We start from the raw sequence: 25465 nt of genomic DNA on the forward strand, positions 1-25465 counted from the left end.
TTCGAACTTCGCCGACGTACCGCTGTGCTGTAAGGTTGCGACGGATGACAACCAAAGGGGTCCTACTATGAAATTAAATGGCACCCCAGACCATCACTCCTGGTTGTCGGCCTGTCTGCCGGAAGACAATCAGGTTGTTATCACACCGCTGTACGGGGCGTTTCCTTCGCTGGCCAACGGGGCTCATTTCAAAGCGGAACTCATGACTGAAGACTATTCTGCTACAGTCAGTGACATTCCAGTGCGAATGAGCCCGACACTACTGCAAACGGACTTGACGTTGTACAGAGGTCAATGGTAATCGGCGCAAGGGGCGCCGTGACCTGAGCCCCCTTTCTGTGAGCTGTCTACGAATGGTCCTTGCGGTCGCTGAAGCACTAGTTGCACGTACAATCGATGATAATGATGCATCTGGGGCTGTGAGTGCCGCTCTGACGATTGCTCGGTCTTCACGTTCTGTCGTTTCTTTAGCCCTACCGCTTCCTTCTTGAAGCTGTGTGCGGCCATGGTTCACCCATTCCTGCCAACATCGTCTAATAGTGGCATCGTTCCTGCTCAAATGTCGAGCTATTCGCCGATAAGACCTACCGGCTTCTTTGAACCCAACTACACGACCTCTCTCAAATTCTGACATCTGCGCATATCGTCCGCGCACCTGTATGCAAGTTACTGTCTATCAGAGTACACGAAATGAAATTCATGAAGAATTTATGACGTGGAATCGTAATTTCTCCTGTTAAATATCCTGCCAGTTGCGCTGTAGCGACAACCGTTCATTCACTGGCGGCCAAAATGTAAAATTTTGCATTTTCCTTCGAAACCTGTATGTATATCAATTTGTGTCCAGTTTGCTTTATATCTTCTCGGTGCGTCGTGGTGCGTCGTTTTTTTGTCTAAGAGTGTATACGATATTGCCGACTATTTAAGCCATAACGTAAACTGAGTCTATCTTTAGTAAAATGTATCATTTTCTAGAATTTAATTGAAAGGTGAAGTTGACATTTTCTGTTCCAAAAGCATGAAATCAATACTCGCCTTGAGCTTCGACGTATATCCATCCAATTTTATCCATAATTCCACTTTTCATGTAGAATTTAAAATAAAGTGAGAGATTTTCAATCGTTCGTTTCATACATAGGACGTTTAAAGAGAAAAGAGCGATTACATCTACTATTCCCCTATATTTGGGAATCTCAGTTGCATATTGTAAATCAATATTGTATTCACTATTTGACTATTATTGGAGTTTTGTCCAACTGTTTGACTATTATTAGAGTTTTCTCGAAATTTTTGTACATGTTGTGATGGTCCATTGCCATAAAGAGAGTATAAAAATAAAACCAATATATTTATGCTGGTGAGTAATGCTTTAATGTGTTCGTTTTGCACCCTCAGAAATGAGTTTTACTAAATTAAAGAATTTTATAACTTTTGAACACAAACAAACCGAAGATCTAAAACATATTTTGCTATATTCAATATATATTGACATCTGCCAAATGAGTGCTTCCTTTTTTACTCAGGATTACGCAGTGGCGTAGCTAGGATTCCAGCGCCAGGGCACAACTGAAGAATTTGCACTCCTTCCTGTGTGCAAAGAATGGAAAACATTTCATTAAAAAATTTCGTAGCATCAGTTTGGCGCCGCCTGGATGCTGCGCCCGGGGACACATGTCCCCCCTTGCCCCACCTTAGCTACGACACTGGGACTACGATATGTACAATTAATACATGATAGATACGAAATGATTATTTGTTTCTAATTATTTCATGTGTAGAGCTAAAAAATCTTATGATAGATAACTTATGTTACCAAGAATGTATTTTTGATGTTTTATAGAAAGAAATATTTTTATGATAAATTAAAAAAAAGTGTGCAATACAGCTATTTCTTCACGGAATTTTAAATGGGAAAACAGAATTTCAACAAAAAATTATGTTTTGTGCTGTATTTTTTTTCTTTGCCTTCCGTTTAATTCTGTATAAAATTGGACTTTAGAGATAAAATGCTGTCCTTAGTATAAAAAAAAAATTAACTTCTTTATTTGAAAATTTCGATTTAATTTGATTTTCATCGGTGATATTCACGTTTATAAAACACTACTTTTATAATAATAGTTCTAAGTGTATAGATTAACCTATTAGACTTTAAACGTATAGTTTTAAATGATTAATTTTATAATAGTAGCATGTTTTCAATAAAGTAGATTTATTTTACTCGTTTTAACTCTTAGCATGAAAAATCTCCTTCCAATCATTTGTTTGCATACGAGAAAGAAAATATTTTATGTGACGAACTGAATATAATTATATACACTGCTCGACATTGAAAATGCAACACCAAGAAGGAATGGTCAGAAATTTATGCAAATTTTAGAGTAGACGCACGTCACTGCGTTATGCGAATGATGTGCAATGCGCAGCTCTCCGACGCACGTGAAGTAAGATATAAGGGAAGGACTGTGAAGAATGGGCAATATTCGTGTCGTTATTTCTGCCAGACGAATTATCGAAAAATGTTGTTTTTTTCCCAGAGGATAAATGTAATATGAGAGAATGCCAGGCCGCCATCAATGAACACACTTCCAGCAGATAAGACGATTTTACGAAGTGTATGGTGGTCGGACTGAGAAGGGCGGGTTGGTCCTTACGTCAAATCGCAACTGTACCCGCATGGATGCAAGCACGGTGCATCGGCTATGGCCAACATGGTTCGAAGAAGGAAATGTGGAAAGAAGGATGGGTGCAGGTGCAGCCAGAGTGACATCAGCACGCGTGGATCGACGCATCCGCCGACAAGCTGTGACGGTCCCGCAAGTCACTTGTACCGCGATTCTGCAGCATGTGCAAGATACCCTGGATGTTCCCGTGTCGATCAGAACCATTTCCCGTCGATTGGTTAAACGTGGCCTGCACTCACGGCGTCCGTTAAGAAGACTGCCATTGAGCCAACAGCATAGACGGCAACGTTTAGAATGGTGCTGGATTGGAGCGATGTGGATGACAGAATGGCGAAACGTCGTGTTCTCAGATGAGTCACGCTTCTGTTTATCCAGTGACAGTCGCCGCATACGTATGTGGCGTCGACGTGGAGACAAATCTAATCCGGCAGTAACTGTGGAACGCCCCACCGCGCGACAACGTGGCATAATGGTTTGGGTCGCTATTGCCTACGATTCCAGGTCACCTCTAGTTCGTATTCAGGGCACTATGACAGCCCAACGATACTTGGATAATGTACTGCGGCCAGTGGCAATCCCCTACCTTCAGGGGCTGCCTAATGCAATTTTTCAGCAGGATAACCCCCGACCACACAGTGCTCTGCAAGGTATACAAATGCTTCCCTTGCCACCATACTCTCCTGGCCTGTCACCAAACGAACATGTGTGGGATGTGATTGGACGCCGTTTGCAGACTCTGCCCCTGCCTCGTTCAGAAGACGAACTGTGGCAAATGGATGAAAGGGAGTGGAGAGCCATTCCTCAGGACACCATCCGCACTCTTATTGACTCTATGCCTAGATGTGTTTCTTCGTGAATCGCTGTCCGCGGTGGTCCTACAGCCTACTGAGCCGACGCCGTTCTCGCTCTGTATTCTGACTATGATTTTGAAATACAGATCACTTATTACTGCTTGCTGTCTCTGTCTTTTTTCCAAATTTCTTCACTTTCTGACCACTCCTTCTTGGTATTGCATTTTGTCAAGCAGTGTATAATTTAATGGATTACAAGGAAACTTACAGATACAATTGCTTTTATTTTTTTAAAATTCTACGAATATAATAAAATCATATCTCTATTTGCACTTACAGATGAACACTTAAAAAGGACAGACTTAAAGAACATGTAAACAACTGCGTTTGAATTCGACGAAAGTGCAATTTTAATACGCAGTTCTTAAAAGTTGCTGAAGCATTTCTTTATTGATTAGTACAAAAGTGTATCAGACGGTGTTCTTAAATATTAATTGTGTAAAATAGTAAATTTGTTTTCATTGTCTTATCAGGGAAAAAATTTCATTTTATATTATCCAATTGCTTTTTATTTTACAAAGCGTTTATTTCATATCAAAATATTGATCTGAAAAGATTTAAAGTTAATAATTTGTTTTGCTTTTAACTGAGCGATAATACACAGATAATAACGTTTCATGTTATTTTTTTGCGATACATCATAATTATGACGATCTATTTTCTCAAGAACTTAAATAAATTAGATTGAATAACGTAGTACAAATGCATAGGCAGATGGTGTGTTAACTAACAGGCTGGTGAATTTATGCAAAAGATTAAAAAAAAAAAAAAGATTAGCAAAGGTGCAATGACATTAAGCAGGCTCTGACAATTCGAATTTGTCTCTTTATTCATCAACGGTTATTAATTATATTATTTTGTATTTCATGGGCATTTTTAGCCTCTTTCAGATTCAAATATATGTAACATGAAGAAAACGTAAGATAATGGATTGTACGCAGAATCGGAATGGTTGAAATCGGTTTTGAAAATTTGAGAAACTCCGCACGTTGTGTAATTTCGTGCACTTTTGTCAATCAAAGAAAGAAAAAAAAAGCACGAGAATGCATAAAAATGTTTAAGGCTCCCGAAATTCTTGCCTAATTTTGCATTCGCACCCTACCCACTTACATAATTGCCGTTCACCAGGAACGCTTCGAAATTTTTGTCCATGTTGTGATGGTCCATTGCCATAAAGAGAGTATTCACTACAATGCAGAGCGTGATGAAGAGTTCCATAAACGGGTCAAAGACGATGAATGCACAGAGCTGTTGTACATATATCCAGCAAGCACAGCAGTCCCAAATGCAGCAGAAATCTATGCACTTCAGGCACTGCGCCAAGCACTTCTCTTTGAACTTTGGCTTTTCCTCCTCCTCCTCCTCTCTGTCTGTTGGAAAATAATAGACGGACACTGAATAATGTTTAAGTATGGCCGATTAGTAGCCTGTGGTAGGGGTTTGTCTACTCTATGTTGACACACCACACACACCACAAACTACGACTGCCATGCTCAGGACAAGGGAGCTCTCCTTTCGATCATACGCGAGGATACTAACAACTATTTAAAGCCTAAGTAACAAAATGCATACAGCCTCGCATCTAAGCATATCAATATGGATGCGATATAAAAAGACACCAAAATTTAAAAAGAATATTTTATAAAACACTTATAACTTCAAAGCAAAGTAAGTAGAATAATCCACCATAAGTGCTCATAGTTAATCGGTTGTTATATTAGTGTTGTTGCTCGAAAACCTAAAGTGATATTTGCGTATAAAGCCATAATTAGCTATGGCAGTTTAAAGCTAACTGACAGGTAAGTATTTAAGATTAAAATCTGACTAAAAATTAAGTTTTCTGAATTTCAATTTTTTTCTTGTGAAAATGTAAGGTATTTAATTTTATAACAATTATTTTAGTTTTAAATTGCTTTCCTATCAATTCTTGTTTAGACTTACAACTCCCTATCAGAATGGGGTTTTAGAATCATGTCGAATGCAAATTAGTAAGAAGTAGTATTCAAGGAAGTTTCAGCTTACTTCGTCAGAGAGGGCCAGGAATCCTGAGTAGCAGTTGTTTGCCTTCGGGTTACATCTATTTTGAAATTGCTACGCTCGGCCGTATATTACATGGCTTTTGATATTCGCCGGCCAGTTTAAACTAAAGTCCAGCTGCATTAGATTGTGTTAGCTTCAGTTAAGTCTCTTAGTCAGTTACAGTTTAGTCTTTATTCTGAGTTTAAGCCTAAGTGGACGCTTCGTTGTAAGCCCGAGAAAGGGATCATCTTATTTTGAGTGAAATAAAGGGTATTTTAACCCTTCTTGAATCTACGTTATAGTTGTTTGAACTCAGTGATAAGCCGCTCAGCAGTTTGAATCTAATTTGAATTTGAATATAAATCCTGAAAGATTCCTTTAAAAGAATCTCTAATAAGGAAAAAAGGGATTAATATTAAGACACTTTAATTAAAGATAAACTCACAGTCTTCGTTTAATGAAAAATAATTAAAGAATATGTACCTACATTGTTAATAAGCCAAAATTAAAATTAAGAAATAGAATATAATATGTAAATATATGTTTTAAATGTTGAGTTACATTACCTCAGTATAATCTGACAAAATTTAATTGAGTTAAAATTTTAACATATTTCCAGAATTTTTTTAAAAATCAAATAAGAGACGAGAAAGAAAGTTTACTTCATAAGTTAATAGAGGATTATCTGTAGAAATGAAACACTATACTTTCTGCAGAAATATAGAATATCTACTTAGCTCCGCCATGTGGTGATATTAGTAATATACATGTGCTGAAATTATAATAATCTTTTTTTTAAATTTTCTAATAAATCATTAAAATTAATAAGTCATTAAAAATTTATCAGTCATTAAAATTAATAAGATGTTTACACAATTTTTGTTTTAGATTACGATTCGGAAGATTCGGAACATGGAAAAAGGTGATCTTACACAATATTCATGGGATTCCTTATTTTATATTATATTATAACATTTAATATTAGTAATTTAAGATTTAAGTATTATACAATTTTATTAATGTCACTTAAACATTACTTAAAAGTAGTTTAAAAGTTTTACGATGGGGGCAGAACACAAAATTTTGTTAAAAGGTTAGGTTAGGTTAATTAATTACGGCAAAGCCTCGAGGGCTATCTGCCTAAGGGAAGGGATGCCTTCGTGGAGGACTTTCTAAGGGAAACTGGCTCGTATACACGCTACACATGGGGAAAACCACGAAAACACCCATGCAGCCAGCCCGTTCGCGGGATTCGAACCTTTTTGTAAAAAGGACAGAAAAGTTTTATAAAATTATAATCTTTCGAAATTTTAAACCAAACTTGTTTATATAAGACTAAATTTATCTTGTGAATTTCAAACCAACAGAATAAACAGAACAATGTTTACAAATGCTTTTTGGGAGTATCTAACCGCAACATTAAAAAAAAAAAAAAAAAAAAGCGCTAAACTACAAACATTAAATTTAGTTTATTTAATGTTATATTTTCACTATGTTATATTATTGAAATTATATAAAATAAATGCCTCCATAAATAAATGCGAAATATTTCGTATTAATGGTTAATATAAAAGAAGATTTCTTTCACATATGTAAATTAAATTTGAGTAATCTTATTTTGCAAAGTATTAAACTTTTAAAAGATAACAAAAGTTTGTAAACAGAACTATCAATTAAACAAAAAGGAAAAAATCACATTATAATTATAATATGATCATAATATGATTAAATATTATTTATGAATTAATAATTTAAAAGTAAAATTAATTTAAAAATTTAAAAAAGCCTATATTTTGGAGAAATAAAAAAGAAGAGTCTTTTTTTGTCTTACTACGCTTAATAAACACTTGCAATAAAAAAAGGGGGTCTGCTCATTTAGTGGTGAATATCTGCCTTGTTATTTCAATACTTTTGTTCAACATTTAAATTTATTGCTCATATTTTAAACATTTTACTACTAGAAATATTACCATTAAATGCACTACGAATTATTTTACAAACTTTTCACAGGCAGCCCTTAACCTTCAAACAATGGGATGCAATTAACAAAGCGTGGATATACAATCTCAATTACTATAACTAAAAATGAGGAAAAGAATTTTTTTAAAAAATTTCTTTCTTTTTTCTTGCTGTTAAATATTAATTTGACGAATCTTCATTATGTTTTCAACGCAATTACAGCTGCAAATTTTTAATCATTTTTTTCACATTAATCTATAACTTCATTTAATCATTTCGTGTTCATTTTAGTTTAGCGTACGAAGATACATCCACCAGCGGCCGAGCGGTAAAATCGCTACACACTGGTAGTTCGCCCGAGGTTCGAATTCCGCGAACGAGCTGGCTGCATGAGTGTTTTCGTGGTTTTTGCCATGTGTAACGTGTATACGAGCCAGTTTCCCTTAGAAAGTCCTCCACGAAGTCATCCCTCCCCTTATGCAGATAGCCCTCGAAGCTTAGCCGTAATAAATAACCTAACCGTACAAAGATACAAACTTCATTTACATTTGAGATCGTATAACTCAGATAGCTCTGATGGTGGACAATTCTTCTTATATGTATAATGAAATGAAACAAAGCATAACGCATTTCATAGATACTATGCAATTTAAAAATGTGTAAGTAATTATAATTAACTTTTGTATACTTAACGTTTTGTATCAAAATACGCAATGATTTAGAATCTTAAATAGAAACAGTTTTGATTCTGAAATAACATTTTATTTTTTTCAGACTTGATGTAAAAGATATCAAAATTTGATGTCAAATGAGCATTTATTTATAGATACTGTAACAGTCTTTCAAAAGTATAAAATACACTTTTTAAACATCTCAACTGATAACGTTTCTCATATTGTATTAGTTTTCTTTTAAAACAGTTACCTTTTTTATAATGCTAGAAATGTTACCAAATAAGTAATTACTGTTAATACACGTTTATTAAAATGACTTAAAGAAACAAAATGGCATTTTAAATGTTCCTTTTTCTTCCTATGCCTCTGTATCCCATATTAATTCCAAAATTCTATTTTAGAGAATGGTATATATACACTAGAATTCAAAGTATTATATTCAAAGTATCTCCACATTTTTCAATGAACTCGTCTGGATAACATGGAGGGCGCTGGATCAAGTGGGAATGGCATTTAACTGTTACTGAAAAACGTAAGGAATCTTTCTTGCACTTAATTTTGCGAGTGATGGGAAAAGCTGCTGATCTGAACAAATGCCATAGAGAGCAGATTGTAATGGCCCGAAGACTCCGAACGAGTAACTCCGAAACTGCGCGACTGGTAGATTGCTCACCATCTGCCATTGTTAGTATTTATGCAAAGTGGATAAAGGACGATGAAACCAGCATTAGACGCCAAGGTCTTTGACATTCACTTGTCATCAAAAAAGGACGTCGGAGATTGTCCCCTTTGGTGCAGCGAAATCGGCGCCAGACAGTGGCCCAGGTGACAGACCAACAAAATGCACATCCAAGTGCAGGTGTTTCGAAACACATAAATCAGCGGACACTGTTGATTATGGGACAGCGTAGCAAACGTCCCACTCGTGGGCCTCTGTTGACCAATTGTCATTGTCATCTACGCCTACAGTGGGCCCGGGAACATCGAGACAGGGCCATGGATAAGTGGAAGACAGTCGCCTGGTCGGATTAATCACGATTTCTCATTTCTCATGTGGATGGTCGTGTCAAGATACGCCGTCTTCCAGGGCAAAGTCACATCCTCCTTGCACAACACGTCATACATAGCCTGGTGGCAGCTGTATTACGTTTTGGGCGACCTCCTCATGAGCGGCTGTGGAATCCTTAATTTTGGTAGAACAGATTATGGAAGCTATTGACTATCTGAACACAACTGTGGATCCGTTGCACCCTTACATGGCTTCTGCGTTTCTAACTGAGCATGGAATCTTCCAGCAGGACATCGTACCATGTTAAAAAGCTCGAATGTGTTGCAGTAAACGAGCTGCGTTCAAAAAACATAAGGATGAATTGCAGGTATGACGTTATTTCCTGCCTTCCTAATTTGAACTTTATTTGTCCAAGTTATATCCTGGCCACCTAACGTGTCATATCTTAACCCGATAGAGCACATTTGGTATGCCATAGAGAGACAGCTCAAAGTTCAAACACCCCCATGTCAGAATATTTCGACTCTGGGTGACGGCTGCTTAGATATTTGGTACAGCCTGTCTTCAGTCATCTACCAAGATTTTGTGGCATCCATGCCAAGGCGAGTTGCAGCTGATTTGTAGGCCAAAGGTCGCGCAACGCGGTATTCAGTAAGTGTTCTTAATGGATTTGGCTCATCGATGTATATCATACGTAAAAAAGCAAAATAAAGAGCTTCTATCTGTGATTACTTTGCCAAGAAAATTCTGATGTATAAAAATCTGGTCACAAATATCATAAAACACCGGTAGTTCTCTCAATAGTTCTATTTCTGACAGCTGAACGAGCTGGCAGCATGATTATTTTGAAATTTGCTTCGAGGATAACGTAAATGAATATCATCTTTTCTAAAAAAAAAGACCTCTACTGAGGTATATCTCCCCAGAGGCAAGTAACTCTAGTGCTTTGTCATAATTATTACTAAACTATTTTCTTAGAAATTTTTATAATTATAATAATTATCATATAGAATACAAACACAATAATTATTTTTTTAGTTATTGCCATTTGTTTCTTTTGAAACTAAGTAGTATTTTGAAGTGCTTAAAAGCAATTAGGGAAGTAATGATTGAGTGTGTACCTGTGCATGCATTTTGTTGGAACAAAATTTACATTTTAATAAATTATATTTCCATTTCAGAACCATAGACTAAAGACTAATTACTAATTATAATTTAAACAGAAAGAGCTTCTTTTTTTCGTTAAATAAACCGCAATTTTGATGTTAATTACACTCAATTTATTTTAAAGCATTTTGAATAGAAAGAAATTTTTCATCTTGAATTAATATTTTTTCAGTTCGTATTAATTCTGTAAGTTATTATTATTAAGAAAATTATAATTTAAACAGAAAGAACTTCTTTCTTTAGTTAAATAAATCACAATTATGGATGTTAATTACACTTAATTTATTTTAAAGCATTTTGAAAGAAATTGTTTATCTTAAATTAATATTTTTTCAGTTCAAACAATTTTAAAGAAATTGTTTATCTTGAATTAATATTTTTTCAGTTCGTTTTAATTTTGTAAATTATTCTTATTTAGAAAATTTATTTTGCCAATAGCATGAAATAATTACTTAAATAATTTGATTTTTAGAACACAGATTATTTTTACTAAAATAACATTTTCACATTTACGAGGAATGTAATTAGCAAGTATTAATTAACTATCTTACATAATACATATGTAAGAAATTTAGCAATGCATGATTTATTGGAAATGGGTTATGCTTTGCTGGAACGGCATGATGCATAACGATGTATAACACATAAAAGTATATAAAAGGTATATTTTACACATAAAGTATATGAAAACAAATATCAAACACATTTGCAATCAAAATAGTATGAGAAGAATTAAGTAACCAAGAGATTGATAAAGTAGTAAAATGTAGAAAAATTCAGAGGGAAATACTTTATCTACTATAATTGTAACACGCAATTTACGTTTGTTTTCTGAAATTTAAAATGCTGAACGCAATGCAAGGTTTTATAATTTAATTAATTTATTACATACGAATATACAACAAAAACAGTAATAATGCAATATTGGTTTCAAAATTTAAGTTTTAAAGTGTTTTATTTTCATCTCAGTTTGAAATAGGGAAAAATATATCTTTAAACGGGAAATTATAAAAATATTTAAAAATATATTTTATGTTTAATTTAAAATTGTTATTTGTTAACATTAAAAACATATTTTAGATAATCATGAGAATAAAATTATTTTACTCAAAATATCACATTTTAGATTAAGAATACTTAATATTAAAAGAAATGAACACAAAAGAAATTGTTTTAATATTTAATTTTAAATAAACACAAAATTTTACTATACCCCAAATTAAGAGAAAATCTCCCATATTTCTAATGGGTACTTTGAGCAAAGTCCTTAATTAATATAATAATCAAAATACATTGATTAAATATTTAACATAAACACAATTGTTTTTAAATGATTAAAAAAGGTAGAAATAAGTAAACGAAAGTAAGTATAAAAATTGAGTAAAAATTTTTCCGTTCTTCTCAACAAAATCTAGTTATAATTTAGGAAAAACATAAAGAAATACTTTAAGAAGCTGATAAGAAGAAACATAATGAGAAAAAAACATAATAAAGTATTTTTATTAACTGTGTGACTGGAAAAATGTGTAGTATTAACCCGTTAACTCATAATTTTATGATGTTTCTCCCTTTAAATGTATGAAGAATTATTTTGTCATTACAGGTACAAACACATGAATTAGTAAGTTATATGAAAGTTCTTTTATTTAATTAAAAAAAATTAGAAATCAGAAGGGTCCAATAATAGAGTTTTATTAATTTATTTATGCAGTGATGCGAGAAATGTTTGAAAATATAAAAATATTTTACATATAGGCATACAAATTATTCAAATATGTTTTACTATTTGGCTTAAAAACACGCATAATATTCTTTGCATCACGCTAAAACCACGAAAATTCCTTACAACGTCCTTGTACGAAGTAAGGGAAGTATTGTAATCGCGAACGAAAATACCCATTTTCACCACTAACGAATGCAATTTAACGCTTTATTTTGCGTGACATCTGTGCGTAAAGACAGAATAAAGAACTCTTTTTCCCAAAAAGGATTGTAAAAGGGATTTAAAATGGATTCAGAAGAAATTTTTTTTCGTGACGTCTGTGGGTACGTACGTATGTACGTACCTCGCATAACTCAAAAACGAGTAGCCTCAGAACGTTAAAATTTTGTATATGGGGCTGCTATAACATGTTGTTATGCACCTCCCTTTTTTGTTTATAGTCGGCCGCATCAAATATGTATATATATACCCGTTCTGTTACTCGGCTCGTTGAATTCAGTTTTTTTTTATTCTTATACGTTTACAAAATTTTGTTTTAAAAATGATTGAATTATGGTGTTCTTATGTTCCGGTTAAGCTTTATATACTTTTAAATAATCTGCATGCAATAGTTGTAGAATTATCAACAATTGAAAAGTTGTTTAATTGCGGACAAGCCTAATAAAACAGCCCTACTTGTTTACATTTGAAACTTAGCAGAATAGCGAATTAAGTCAGTTTCTGCACCTTCAGCATCTTTTCCCCGAGTAAAACCAAAAGTAAACTTTCAGAGCTGTTCACCGAAAAATATGTCTTTTTGTCCCCTGGCCGAATTGCTTGTTTCTGCGTAGAAACCCTACTTTTAATTGTAAAAAAAAATTTCAAGTTGATTTAACTGCATGTGGTGTTTTATCTTTTTCCACATTTTTCAATTTTTAATGAAGACGTTTTGAGTTTTTATGTATTTTTGCCTTGCCACGATATTAGAACTGAATTAATTGAATGCGAAACATATCTTCAATTAAATTCGTGTTGAGATATTTGTAATCGCATTCTTACTGTTTTAAAAGGAAGTATAGCTTTCTGTCACGTCCGAAACATTCATTAGCTTTCAGCAAGGTCCGAGTTATTCTGAAACTTAAATCTCATTCTGTATGTTATTTTTGATTGGTTATTTATTGTGTCTTGTTTATGATTTGTTAAACCATGATCTGTTGTGAAGTTATATATATGACCTCTGTAACCGCTTATCGTTGCTTGTATTATTCTGCTTGTACTTACTTATCTGTGCTTGTAGCTAGTGCTTGTACGTACTTATTTCTGCTTGCATGTAAATGCGTGTATCTCTGCATATCTCGGTAATAAATATTTGCTTTGCGAACCACGGCATTTTCTATGTTTAACAGCAGAGCGTGGTTCCTTCAAAAGTTAGAATTCGCTGATAGCTCCCTAATTGAACCTTCAGTGTAATAATTTATCGTTCGCGTGATTTTGATTTGGTATATTGAGAATGATGGCTTTTTCCGGAGGTGAAAGGGAAGCTTTTGGTGTAGCGCCATTTGACGGTGTTAATAACTTCAGTGTTTGGTGTCGAAGAGTTCGAGCAGTATTTACGTCAAGGGAATTGGATACGTTTTTGGAAACAGAAGCAGTTGCGGACAGAGTTGCAGATGTTTTGAAATCAAAAAATGCTTATGCCTTAATACTTGCCCTTCTAAGTGATAATGTTATTGCTTCTATTCAACGTGAAGACACTGCATGTAAAATATGGAAGAAACTACAAGCTACGTATAGCGCTAAAGGTGCAGTGAATCAAATTTTAACGCGTAAACGTCTAGCTACCATAAGGAAATCCAAGGATGTGTCAATGAGACAGCATATCGACAGCGTAATGAACCTGGTGAGTAGTCTACGCGTCTCTGGCTCTGAAGTAAGCGGTTTTGATATTATTATTTACATTTTAATGTCTTTGCCAAAAGAATATGAAAATATTAAGGCATCTCTAGAGAATCAGCCAAGCAATAATTTGAGTTTAGATTTTGTTATAAGTAGACTTATTGATTGTGAATCTCTTATGTTTGATTATAAAAATGAAAATAAGTATTCTAAACCAAATACAGATAACTCTGTTTTTATTAGTGCTCGTAAAGAATTGTTTTGTACTTATTGTAAAAGAAAAGGACATTCTGTTAAATTTTGTAGGAAAAAGAACTGCGTTTGTCATAACTGTGGGAAAAGTGGTTATTTCAAAAGTGAATGTTTTGATAATTCTAAAAAGGAGGCAAATTCAAATAGTAATAAGTATGCTTCCCCCGCAATATCTTTTATGACTGGAAATCTTGTGCATGATCATTTTATTATTGATTCTGGTGCAACTTCTCATATGTCTTCTCACAAGGAATGGTTCACCTCAGTTAAGCCTAAGCCTGGAACTGTTAAGTGCGCGTCTAAGTCGGCGGTTTTAGAAGTGGAAGGAATTGGTGATATTTGCGGTAAAACTAAGAATGGTGTTGAATAATGTTAAAAGATGTTCTTTACGTTCCAAAATTAAACGGACAATTAATTTCTGTTAAAAATATTGAAGCAGCAGGTTTGAGCGTAATTTTTAAAAATGGAATAGTTTATATTGAAAACAAAAACAAGCGTTTTAGATTTGGATACTTGGATAAATGCGGACAATATTTTAGTGATTTTTCACCAAATTTATTTACAGCTTTAGCAGTAAAGAATGATGATTTATGGCACAGAAGGTTAGGACACTGCTGTGATCAAAAATTAAAACTGATGAATCTTCCTGCAAAAGAATCCTTTTGTGAAGTATGTGTTCGTGCCAAACAAAGTGTTTTGCCTATAGGAAAGGGTCCTCGCATAAAAAATCCAAACCGCTTATAACTATACACACTGATATATGTGGTCCAATAGAACCTCAAACACTCCATGAGGAAAGGTATTTCATGACTATAATTGATGACTATTCGAGATTTATGGAAATCAGACTGCTCAAAAGAAAAAGTGACATTGCTGATGAACTCTGGCTATTCTTTAAATTGAATCCAACTGTTGCAAAACTGCGCTGTGACAATGCCAAAGAATATGTCAGTGGAGAATTGCATGAAGTTGCTAAAAGAGCAGGTGTAAAAATAGATCCTGCACCTCCCTATATACCTTTTCTAAATGGTGTTGCTGAACGAGCAAATAGAACTGTACTGGAAAAAGCTAGAGCAATGATACTTGAGGCAAAATTACCAAAATTTCTTTGGGGTGAAGCAGTACTTACGGCTGCTTACATAAATAATCGACTCCCAAATAGTTCAATTGACAATCCTGTTCCTTATTTTCTGAAGTAATGTGAAAATCCTTATTTAAAAAAAACATGCGTGTATTTGGCTGTGATGCTTATACTCTAGTGCCACCATCGCAAAGAAAGAAACTAGATGAAAATTCTGTCAGAATGATATTTGTAGGTTATTCCACAATGGGATATCGTTTAATGATTCCAGAAATAAGACGCATCATTGTTTCCAGAAATGTTAAATCTAATGAAGAAAAGAAGAAAGTAGAAAATCAAAAATATATTTGCGATAGTTCTGATTTGAGTGAAAATGACAATGATGACATTAAAAAGGAAGACAAATCAATTTCAGACACTGATAACGGCGAATTAAATGATGCAAATAAGAAGGAGGAACAAAGAAAATCCTCAAGAGAAAAGAAACAGCCAGTTAGGTATCCTGAGCCTGAGATTTACCAAGTAATGTTTGCACAAGACACTCTGACATTTGAAGATATTGCAAATCTACCACAAGTAGAACAAGAACCATGGAAAAGAGCTATGGACGAGGAAATGAAATCTATGGAAGATAACGACGTCTGGGACCTACAAAGTTTACCCCCTGATAAAAGAGCCATTTCCTGCAAATGGGTTCTACGTAAAAAACGAGATGGAACTTACAAAGCGAGGCTTGTTGCTCGTGGCTTTATGCAAAAGGAAGGCATAGATTATACAGAAACGTTTTCTCCAGTGATTAGTATGTGCTCTTTACGTTTAATCCTGGTAATTATCAATAATGAAGGTCTGCAAACTTTTACTTTAGATGTCAAGACAGCTTTCTTGAACGGTAAGTTAGATGAAATCATCTACATGGACCAGCCAAAAGGATATGATGATATGAGTGGTAAGAAATGTAAACTTAAAAAGAGTTTATATGCTCTTAAACAGTCTCCTCGACAATGGTATCAGAAATTTGTTAATTTTGTTATTAAATTAGATTTTAAGCAATTGGACTCTGAACCATGTATTTTTATCAGAAATTTAAATTGTAAGAAAGTAATTATGGCTCTTTATGTAGATGACTTATTAATTGCAGATTCAGATGTAAAAGAAACAAATATTATAATATCATTGTTATCAAATGAATTTAAAATGTCAAAATCTGAAAGTGTCTCGGAATTTTTGGGTATTAGACTGAAATTTGAGTCTGGTTGTTTATATTTAGATCAGAAACCATATATTGAAAAATTACTTGATAAATTTAAAATGTCTGATTGTAAAACAGCCCAAACTCCCATTGAACCAAAATCTACAGCAGCTGATTTTCAGAAAGGAAATGCATTTCATGGCCCATACAAAGAATTAATTGGATCTTTACTTTACTTAGCATATATCACACGGCCAGATATTATTTTTGCAGTACATTGCTTGAGCCAACTGCAGGAGCATCCTACTGATGTTGCCTGGTGTACTCTAAAAAGAATTCTTAGGTACTTGAAAAACACATTAAATTTAAAATTGATATACAAAAAGGGTGATTTGGAAAGGGCAAACTTGTGTTTGTATGTAGATGCAGATTGGGGGGGGGAGATACTCAAGATAGGAAATCAATTACTGGTTACTTTATAATGTTTTCAAACTGTCCTATTATGTGTTGCTGTAACAAGCAAAAGTGTATTGCAAATTCATCAACAGAAGCTGAAATAATTACTTTATGTAAAGGTATTCAAGATGTTTTATGGATAAAAAATGTAGTAAATGAAATTTCCAGCAGTCATGTATCAAAAGTATTGTTAATGAAAACTTTTCATGTAGGTTGAAACATATAGATATAAAATTAAAGTTCACTCGTAAGACTGTTAAGGAAAATAATATTAGAATTGAATATGTACAATCAAGTTTACAAATTTCAGATATGTTAACTAAGGCTTTGTCCAAAACAAAATTCTATGAACTGTTATCATTGAGCTGTTTAAAAATTGTGTAATTCTTTTATGTTTTGTATAATGTGCGATTAAGGGGGAGTGTTGAGATATTTGTAATCGCATTCTTACTGTTTTAAAAGGAAGTATAGCCTTCTGTCACGTCCGAAACATCCATTAGCTTTCAGCCAGGTCCGAGTTATTGTGAAACTTAAATCTCATTCTGTATGTTATTTTTGATTGGTTATTTATTGTGTCTTGTTTATGATTTGTTAAACCATGATCTGTTGTGAAGTTATATATATGACTTCTGTAACCGCTTATCGTTGCTTGTATTATTCTGCTTGTACTTACTTATCTGTGCTTGTAGCTAGTGCTTGTACGTACTTATTTCTGCTTGCATGTAACTGCATGTATCTCTGCATATCTCGGTAATAAATATTTGCTTTGCGAACCACGGCATTTTCTATGTTTAACAATTCGAGGAAATAAGTTTAAATGAAATGCAGTAAAAATCTCTATAATTTAATAGGCTGTACAAGGAAGTCATTTACTATCTACATCAGATTTTTTTTTAAATCTCGTTTACATTCATTTTTTGACTGTTCTCTGATAACGCCTTCTTGCTAAAAGAATAGACACTTATTGTCTGAAGATCCATGTTTAAGAATTGTTGTATAAACGTTGATATTGCTTTCTGCCCGTCTTTCTCTTCTTGATAAGGCCTTAGCAAGTATTTTATCGGACTGAAATTCTACTCTTCAGGCCTTAGCAAGTAACCTACGAAAGAAAAGTGCTTGTGTCCAGAGTTGCAGGGAGCTGTTGAAGAGAATTCAGACAAAGGTTGCTTTCCAGTGGGTGCCATAGCATTGTGGGCTTTGGGGAAAAAAGATGGCGGATCTTTTGGCAAAAATTGCTACGGATATTCTCTAAAGGTCTTCGACTGCTAAACTTGAAATGAATAGGATTTATAAAAAATATTTTAGTAGACTGAAAATAAGTCTGAAATATGGTACTGAAAATAAGTCATGGAAGGTGCTATAAAAAGCTGACCGTCTCTCGGACTCTCCTCTTGCTACTGCTGTGGCTGAGTTTAGACGATTGACTGGACATGATTGCCTTTTTGCTCATTCGTTTCGTTTTAATCTGACTGCCTCGCCTTTATGTGCTTTGTATGATTCTGGACTAGTAATGGACGCTGCTCATTTAGACGTGTACTTTGCTGCACTTAATAGTTTGGATTGTATTTTAAAGCTCATTGCTTAATGACCTCATGGCCAATGGCCAGTTACCAATGCCCAGTTAAGTCATGGCCAATAGCCAGTTAAGAGTTTGGACTGTATTGGAAAGCTCGTTGCTTAATGACCTCATGGCCAATGGCCAGGCATTTGGTAAATAATAAATAAAAATAAATGATTTTTCAGATATGTAGTTTTGGCGTGATGCAGATAGTATCAATCATATAGATTCAGTAACAGAATAAAGAAACTTAATAAACTGTAACTCATAGTATAATACAGATAGAATATTTTGAAAGTAATAGACATAATTTAAAGATACGAATCAATATATTTAACATTAACCACATGCATAGCTCTAATGCCATCTTCTAAGTCATGCTCAGCATTGGACTACTTCCTGCTTAATTGGATGCTGATGCATTTTGTTTATGATTCAGGCAGATGCAACTAAATTTATACTGGTGGGGTATAATAGAGTTTCTAAGAGGGTCTCAACTACTGCATACTGCATCAAAGATAGGCAGGCTGTAACACAACGGTGTAATTACCTCTTTCACTTGCTTTACTCTGTCTTCCTGCCGCTTGTTCGATTATGTCGTTTAGCACCATAACATCTGCAACGAAGAAACATAATTAAATTGAACAATGATTAGTTTTGGTGCTATTTTCAAATATTTTGAAAATTTGAAAATATAACACTGATTTTTGTTGTTTGACTTCTAAATTAATATTTGTTCGGCGTGTTATTGTATCTTAATTATTCAAATGAATGTTCACTATACTGCAATATGCAATGGTTTGTGAATGCAAGAAGAATTGAAGAATATCTTTCTTTCTATCTCTTTGAATTTAAAGTACTTTTTTAAACTTTATATGCATTAAGAATTTCTATTAATATATGACTTAAATATCGTCGAAACAATTTTATCTTTTTCATCTGGTGGAAATTATAATGAATATATCCTGCAAAAGGAATTTAAGAGTAAATGGCAAAACGTTTCATACGAAAGAAAATAAAAGTTTCTTCTATTTTTTACAGATAAATTTATAGATAGATTTTATAGATAAACGGTATAATTTTAGATGCAAAAACATTAATTATAGTGGTACTATAGTTAATTAGAAACATTAATTATAACGATACTTTTAAGTATCAAAATGAGTTATAATAAGGATAGTTTAAAAAAATCTTTACCTTTGATGTCGAGTTTCTTTTTCTGATCAGAAGGATCAGCAAATGGATTATCGTGTTGCTTGTGTTTAGGAATCATATAGTCATCCCCTTCCATGTCCTGAAAAGAGGGATATTTGAAGAATTAAAATTAGTTAAATGAACGAAATAACGAATATTGGGATAATTCTTCTAATTGAGATTCTTCATAAAAGTAATACTTAAAAACTATGGAATAAAACAGAAACTATAGTTTCAGCTCCATTCTATATTAATATTAATTTATATGATGTCATGCTGTATGTCATTTAAAACTTGTCATTCATATTTTAACCAAAAACTATAGAGAATATTTAAATTAAATGTTGTAGCTAATACAGTGCTGGTTTGGAGGCTCCTTTGCTATCAGTTTAAGCAGGACTGTAGGCGTTACAATCGAATAAATTTCTGTAGCAAACGGAAAGCTTCAAATTTCATATGAAATAAAATTCTGCACTCCTCTCGAGTAAAATTTCTCCAGTAGCATAGTGCATGGAAGATATTATGAATGCTCCCAGAGGAAGTCGCTTACGATCAATTGACTGTTCACTCGACCATATGATTAGTCTAACCGTCTTCGGGGAGAAAACTACCTATCGAACAGTTATTTCAATGAATTTTAATTACATACATTAGAGCTGCACTTTCTGATCCGAAACTGATTCAAAGAACCGAGTCACTTTACTGAACGAATGAACCGTTGATTCCAGAAAAAGGAATGGTAGCTCTTTTACAGTTCAAGGATAGTTCTTATTGGAAGCGTGCCAAGAATAGAGATGTGCTATTCGTTCATTAACTGATTCACATTACTGAGCAGGCTCTTTTTGAAAGCGGAGCTCTTATTGAAACTGTGCCAGAAAACTTCGATTCCCATTTCAACTGAGTTTCTGAAAAGCAAATGAAAATTCGCATCTACCTTCTAAAACGTTCTACAGTAGACCTTCCACCTGAAACAGGTTTTACTTTTCTATTATGCTGGTTTCTGCTTTTTTCTTCATGTCTCTTTATCTCATTATTTTCGAGATACATCTTTCTCCAATATTAAGTTATTAAATTATGAGAAATATTGGAACAGATGGATCAGAATTAATGCAAAAGTTTAAAGAATTATGCATATTCTGCTGCAAGAAAAATTAGAATTTTATTGTAACGATCAAACAAGAATGAAAGCTAAACATGTGGTGAAATTTGCTGGAATTTATTGTAGTGAAAAATTATTGCTGGAATTTAAACATGTAGTGAAATTTTCTGGAATTCATTTTAGTAGATATTTTGCTCCATAATATGAGAAACCTGAGTTAAGTTTCACATATTATGGAGCAAAATATCTACTAAAATGAATTAAATACATTTCATTTCCCATAAGCAGTATTAGTTATCTGATCTTTTAGCTTTCAATGGCAGTTGATAAAAAATTAAATTAATAAGTTGAATAAATATAAAAAAGAAAATACAGATATTAGCAAATGAAATTGCAAAAACCATGCCTTTTTTTAAGGTTTTTTTTTAATTAGGCTTTCGCCGTTTCTTTATTGTTTAGAAAAAATAATCTGTGGTGGTCTCCGTGCCCTTGCTTACATAAGCGGAACTTTCTCATCCGCAGAAGGTTAATCATTTTATTTTCTGTAACTGGTAGTTAAGAAACTTACGTGTATTTAATTTGTATAAAAAAGAGTGTACCAAAATAAATTATTTACAAAAGATTCGACTTAAAGAAGTTATTTAAGAGATATAAGTGATATAAACCAAAGGGAAACTGAAAATTTTGAAAAATTCAGCTTTAGAATTTGGCTGTGATATGAAATAAAAAGACTACAAAAATTCCAATTTTTTTCTTCTTATAATATTAAAATCACTTCCCATAATATTTTACGCATGAAATTAACATCAAGCTACGACTGCCAATACCCACAAGATTTTTTTATTGTTACGGAATGTCCAGCTGCAGCAAGAAAGCTTTCCCCCGCAAGGCGGATTTAGGGTTGCCAGAAAGGGAAGGCGGTAGCCATATTTGGCTCGAAGTCGCCCATTTGGCGGCAAAATTGGCGATATGGTATAGACGGGTGGAGAATATTCTGAAACGAATTTTTACCAGTTTGGCTCAGAATTTTCTAGAAGGCAGGCCAAAAGCTATATAAACCCTGTCTGTACGTGGATTAGCAGTCTAATGTCGAGGTAGTTGTCGAGTGTATCTCACGTTAGTGCATCGCGAGAGTTTATCGTCTATGTATCGCCAGCTGGTGCATCGTTGAGGTTATCGAGTGTATCGTCGAGTAAATCGCGAGTTTTAGCGAGGAGAATCTCGAGAGTACGTTGAGTTCCGAGAACGACTGAACCGAGTCGGGAGCTGTAATCTAGTGCTTTGCCGTGAAGCTGCCTTAGCCGTCGTAACCTGAAGGCTGTGTTGCTGATTGTTTCAACGTACTTGTCATAGTTTTTCGACGGCTGTAAACGTGTTTTTGGAACTGTCCTAAGTAAAACTGGCAAATAAATTGTGTTTTGATACTTCATAAAATCTTGTCGTTAGTCACTCCAAATCTAAGAACCCGTAAAAACGCAACAATATGTGTAAGTTTTTTACTAACACCTAGAAACGAAGGAATATGTAGTACTGACACGTTAGATGTCTTGGTGATGAATATCGCAATCATTTTTCCATACGAGGAGGTCAAATATTTCAGCTGTTTATTCAAATAGCTAGCAAAACATTATAACAGCATCAAAAATTTTATCTCTGTTATAGGAACACTGAAGAGTATTTTATAGTTGTGTCACACATTTTTATTACATTTAAAAAAATGCATAAATAAGAAATATATTGGCATGGACTGCTATAAATTATGCATTATGTTCCAAAGTAAAATATCAGTGTAGTCTTTGTGAAACATTTCTTCTTTAATAATAGCATGCGTAAAAAAATTTTTGAAGAACTTAGAACAAAATAACTTATGTGACATCATAATGTAGAGGTAATTGTGGCATTTTGTGAATAATTGGGCATAAAAGTGAAAGACATTTTAAGCAAACAGCAAGCAAAGTGCGAAACATGCAGGAATATGAAAGAATGGCCCACTAAAACTGTGAACCTTAAAGAAATTTAATATGATTACAGAAGATTTATTAAACAACAGCACATATTCATATACATAATCAGGGCTTTACAGTTAATTAAATGCAATTTTAAAGCAAAATGCTGTCCAGTTTTGCGATTTAAAATAGACACGCACACATATTAAATAGATACACTGAAAAACAATTTTTCTTTAAAAATGTGACCTTCAAAAAATATTTTTGTTTATATTGTTTTACTCTGAATGCCTGCTATATTTTAAATGAATTTTGAAAGATATATTTATTATCATACAAATTGATATCTCCACTGAAGTGAATATTCTGCACAAAGTATTCACAAAAGTCATTGCTAATTAAGGAAGAAAGAGCATGTAATGATGTCAAATTTTATAAAGCAATCTACAAATTCTATTGAAAAATAAAAGATTATTTGCTAACTTAATGAGAGAAAATTAAATGAATGACAGTAAATAGAGTTCATGATTTAGATTTCTGAAAATTAATGGCTAATAGCCAATGTACCAGCATTCACGCATTTTCAAAAATTTGATCAAAATACTGTTTTATAAATTTCTCACTATTGAAGAAATCATTTCGAAGTCATTCGGATATTTTGTCTGACAGACCAATAGATGAAGTTTTTAAATCCTAGCATTCATACTCGAGTGTGACATGGACATGCATGTCACACTCGAGTAAGTTAAATTTACAAGTCACACTAGAAGTTAAATTTTTGTAAATTATACGTGAATTGTGTTGCTAGGGCAACTGCTATACTAGACAAATGCTCATAAAATTCTTATGGTTATTTAAAGTTACAAATACTTTAATTTTCATTTTTGGAACAGGAAACATTAAAGTTTCTGTATCTTCATATAAAAAGAAATATTATTCTAGACATTTTTTTTCCGAAATAAAATGACCACCAAATGTTTGTAAAATATAGCTCTACAAGTTCTGGAAATTTTATTTATGCTTTTTCTGTCATTAATACTTTTGATTTGAAAGCACAATTTTTAAAATTATTTATCTTTTTAGACATCTGAATTCAAAAATACCATTAGCGATACCATTTTAGAAATATACAGCTGTATATTTCTCCTGAAACTTGACTATTTTTGTGAGACAATTACATTAGAAGCCGATTTTCAACCTGAACTCCTTCTTTCTTCTTAAAAATTCATAATGCACGTGGCTAAAAAATTTGTGCCATTTAGAAATAACTTTTTTGAAAATTTCGAAAGTGATAAAAGATATTTCCTATAGCCATGGGTTATAACCTAAAACATTAAAAGCTTAATTTTTAAACAGCTTAAAGTGATATCTTAATGTAATCTAAAAAGCGATTAATCAGTTTCGTTAGATTCCAGTGTGGTAGTAGGATAATTTTAATACATAGAGCTTCGTTACTGAGTATGAATAGGGCCCGATTAAGGCAGCCTAGGGTCCTAGTTCTACAGGTCTTTCAAGCGCTCCCAATGCTCATTTCCCTTACATTCTTAAGAAATAAGGTAATGAGGAGTTACAGAATGATTTTGGAGCACCCTAAAACCTGAGGGCTAGACTTTAAAGCCTATGCAGTAATCAGGCCCTGAGTACCTGCATTATATTTCGAAGATAGGAAATCTTAATGAGTTCATTAGAATAAAACATATATTAACCTCATTGTACAGACCAAGCAAGAACCTTGACCTGGTCCTCAGCTGACTTTCTTTCGTTAAACCTTTTCCGTAGATGTCACCATGCGAATTGTACGATATTCTCGATGAGTGCGATGTGTAGCTGGAATGTTGTGAGGTTAAATTCGTATACATAGGAATTATAATTGCTCCGTTTTCTTCGGACATAGGGGTGACTGCGTTGCTGTCGTCTGCATAAGGTAAATGTTCTTGAGCGTCGACCAGTGTCTGCAGGACCAGGGGTTTCCTGTCCCCGAAACGTCGGCCGTTGCGCCAAGTAACGCTGAATTGGCTTGCACGACTGCCTCGCCGAATATTGAAGGGAGACCCAGGAAGACTCAGACTCGCCTGCAAATGTCGCACATCGGGGAAGCATACACCATTAGGCCAAACGGGTTTGTTGTAAAGAAACACATAACATAATTTATCCCATCTAATTAAACATCAACACTCTTTGGGGATGGAGGAATGCGCACCATTTCATAATGCACATTTATATTGTTCAGAGTACTAATCAAACTAATAAGTAATTTCTAATTTTATTGCATAATTTCACAATATACATATTAGGAATGGAATATTTGAATCTTGGAAATGATTCGGTATTCAATAATTTGAATCTTCGCAGTTTTTTGTTCGAATGTTAATTTAAAGAAGCATAACATATTTGAATGAAAAACCTTGGATTTACAACTATTTACAATTTTATTTTTACTATTTACAAATTTTTACTATTTACAACTATTTACAAATTTTACTATTTACAATTTTATTTATATACAATTTTATTCGCATCGAGTAGAAGCATTCCTTGCCCCCCTTTTTTTGAATAAAAAGAGACAGAGAGAGATAAGTTAATTTTTCTAAATAGAATTTAGCGTTCCGAATTTGATATTGAGCTGTGTTAATTCTTGAAATAATCATCTCTCTTACTTGCTTTGATTTAAAAAGATTCTGAAAATTATGTAAGCTAGAACTGACACTAAAATATTTTTGTCAAGTAATACT

The 25465-nt window shown here is 33.5% G+C and overlaps 1 protein-coding gene across 10 annotated transcripts in view; it reads right to left on the reverse strand.

The window, feature by feature from the left end:
* Positions 1-25465, reverse strand: part of LOC118184991 (sodium channel protein para-like) — a 610313-nt gene that overhangs the window by 149091 nt on the left and 435757 nt on the right. For 7 of the 10 annotated variants that reach the window (XM_085811112.1, XM_085811113.1, XM_085811115.1 and 4 more), the window contains 4 exons: positions 24440-24805; positions 19692-19788; positions 19045-19110; positions 4643-4926 (listed from right to left, as the gene is read on the reverse strand). In XM_085811112.1, coding sequence (XP_085667238.1) covers positions 4643-4926; positions 19045-19110; positions 19692-19788; positions 24440-24805 — 813 coding nt within the window. The remainder of the gene's footprint in view (positions 1-4642; positions 4927-19044; positions 19111-19691; positions 19789-24439; positions 24806-25465) is intronic. The other 3 variants (XM_085811116.1, XM_085811117.1, XM_085811114.1) reach the window with 2 other exon arrangements.

This window comes from Stegodyphus dumicola, chromosome 2 (assembly GCF_044657685.1).
Source record: "Stegodyphus dumicola isolate Sdum_Otavi_A_Nest chromosome 2, ASM4465768v1".
NCBI classification, from domain to species: Eukaryota; Metazoa; Arthropoda; class Arachnida; order Araneae; family Eresidae; genus Stegodyphus; species Stegodyphus dumicola.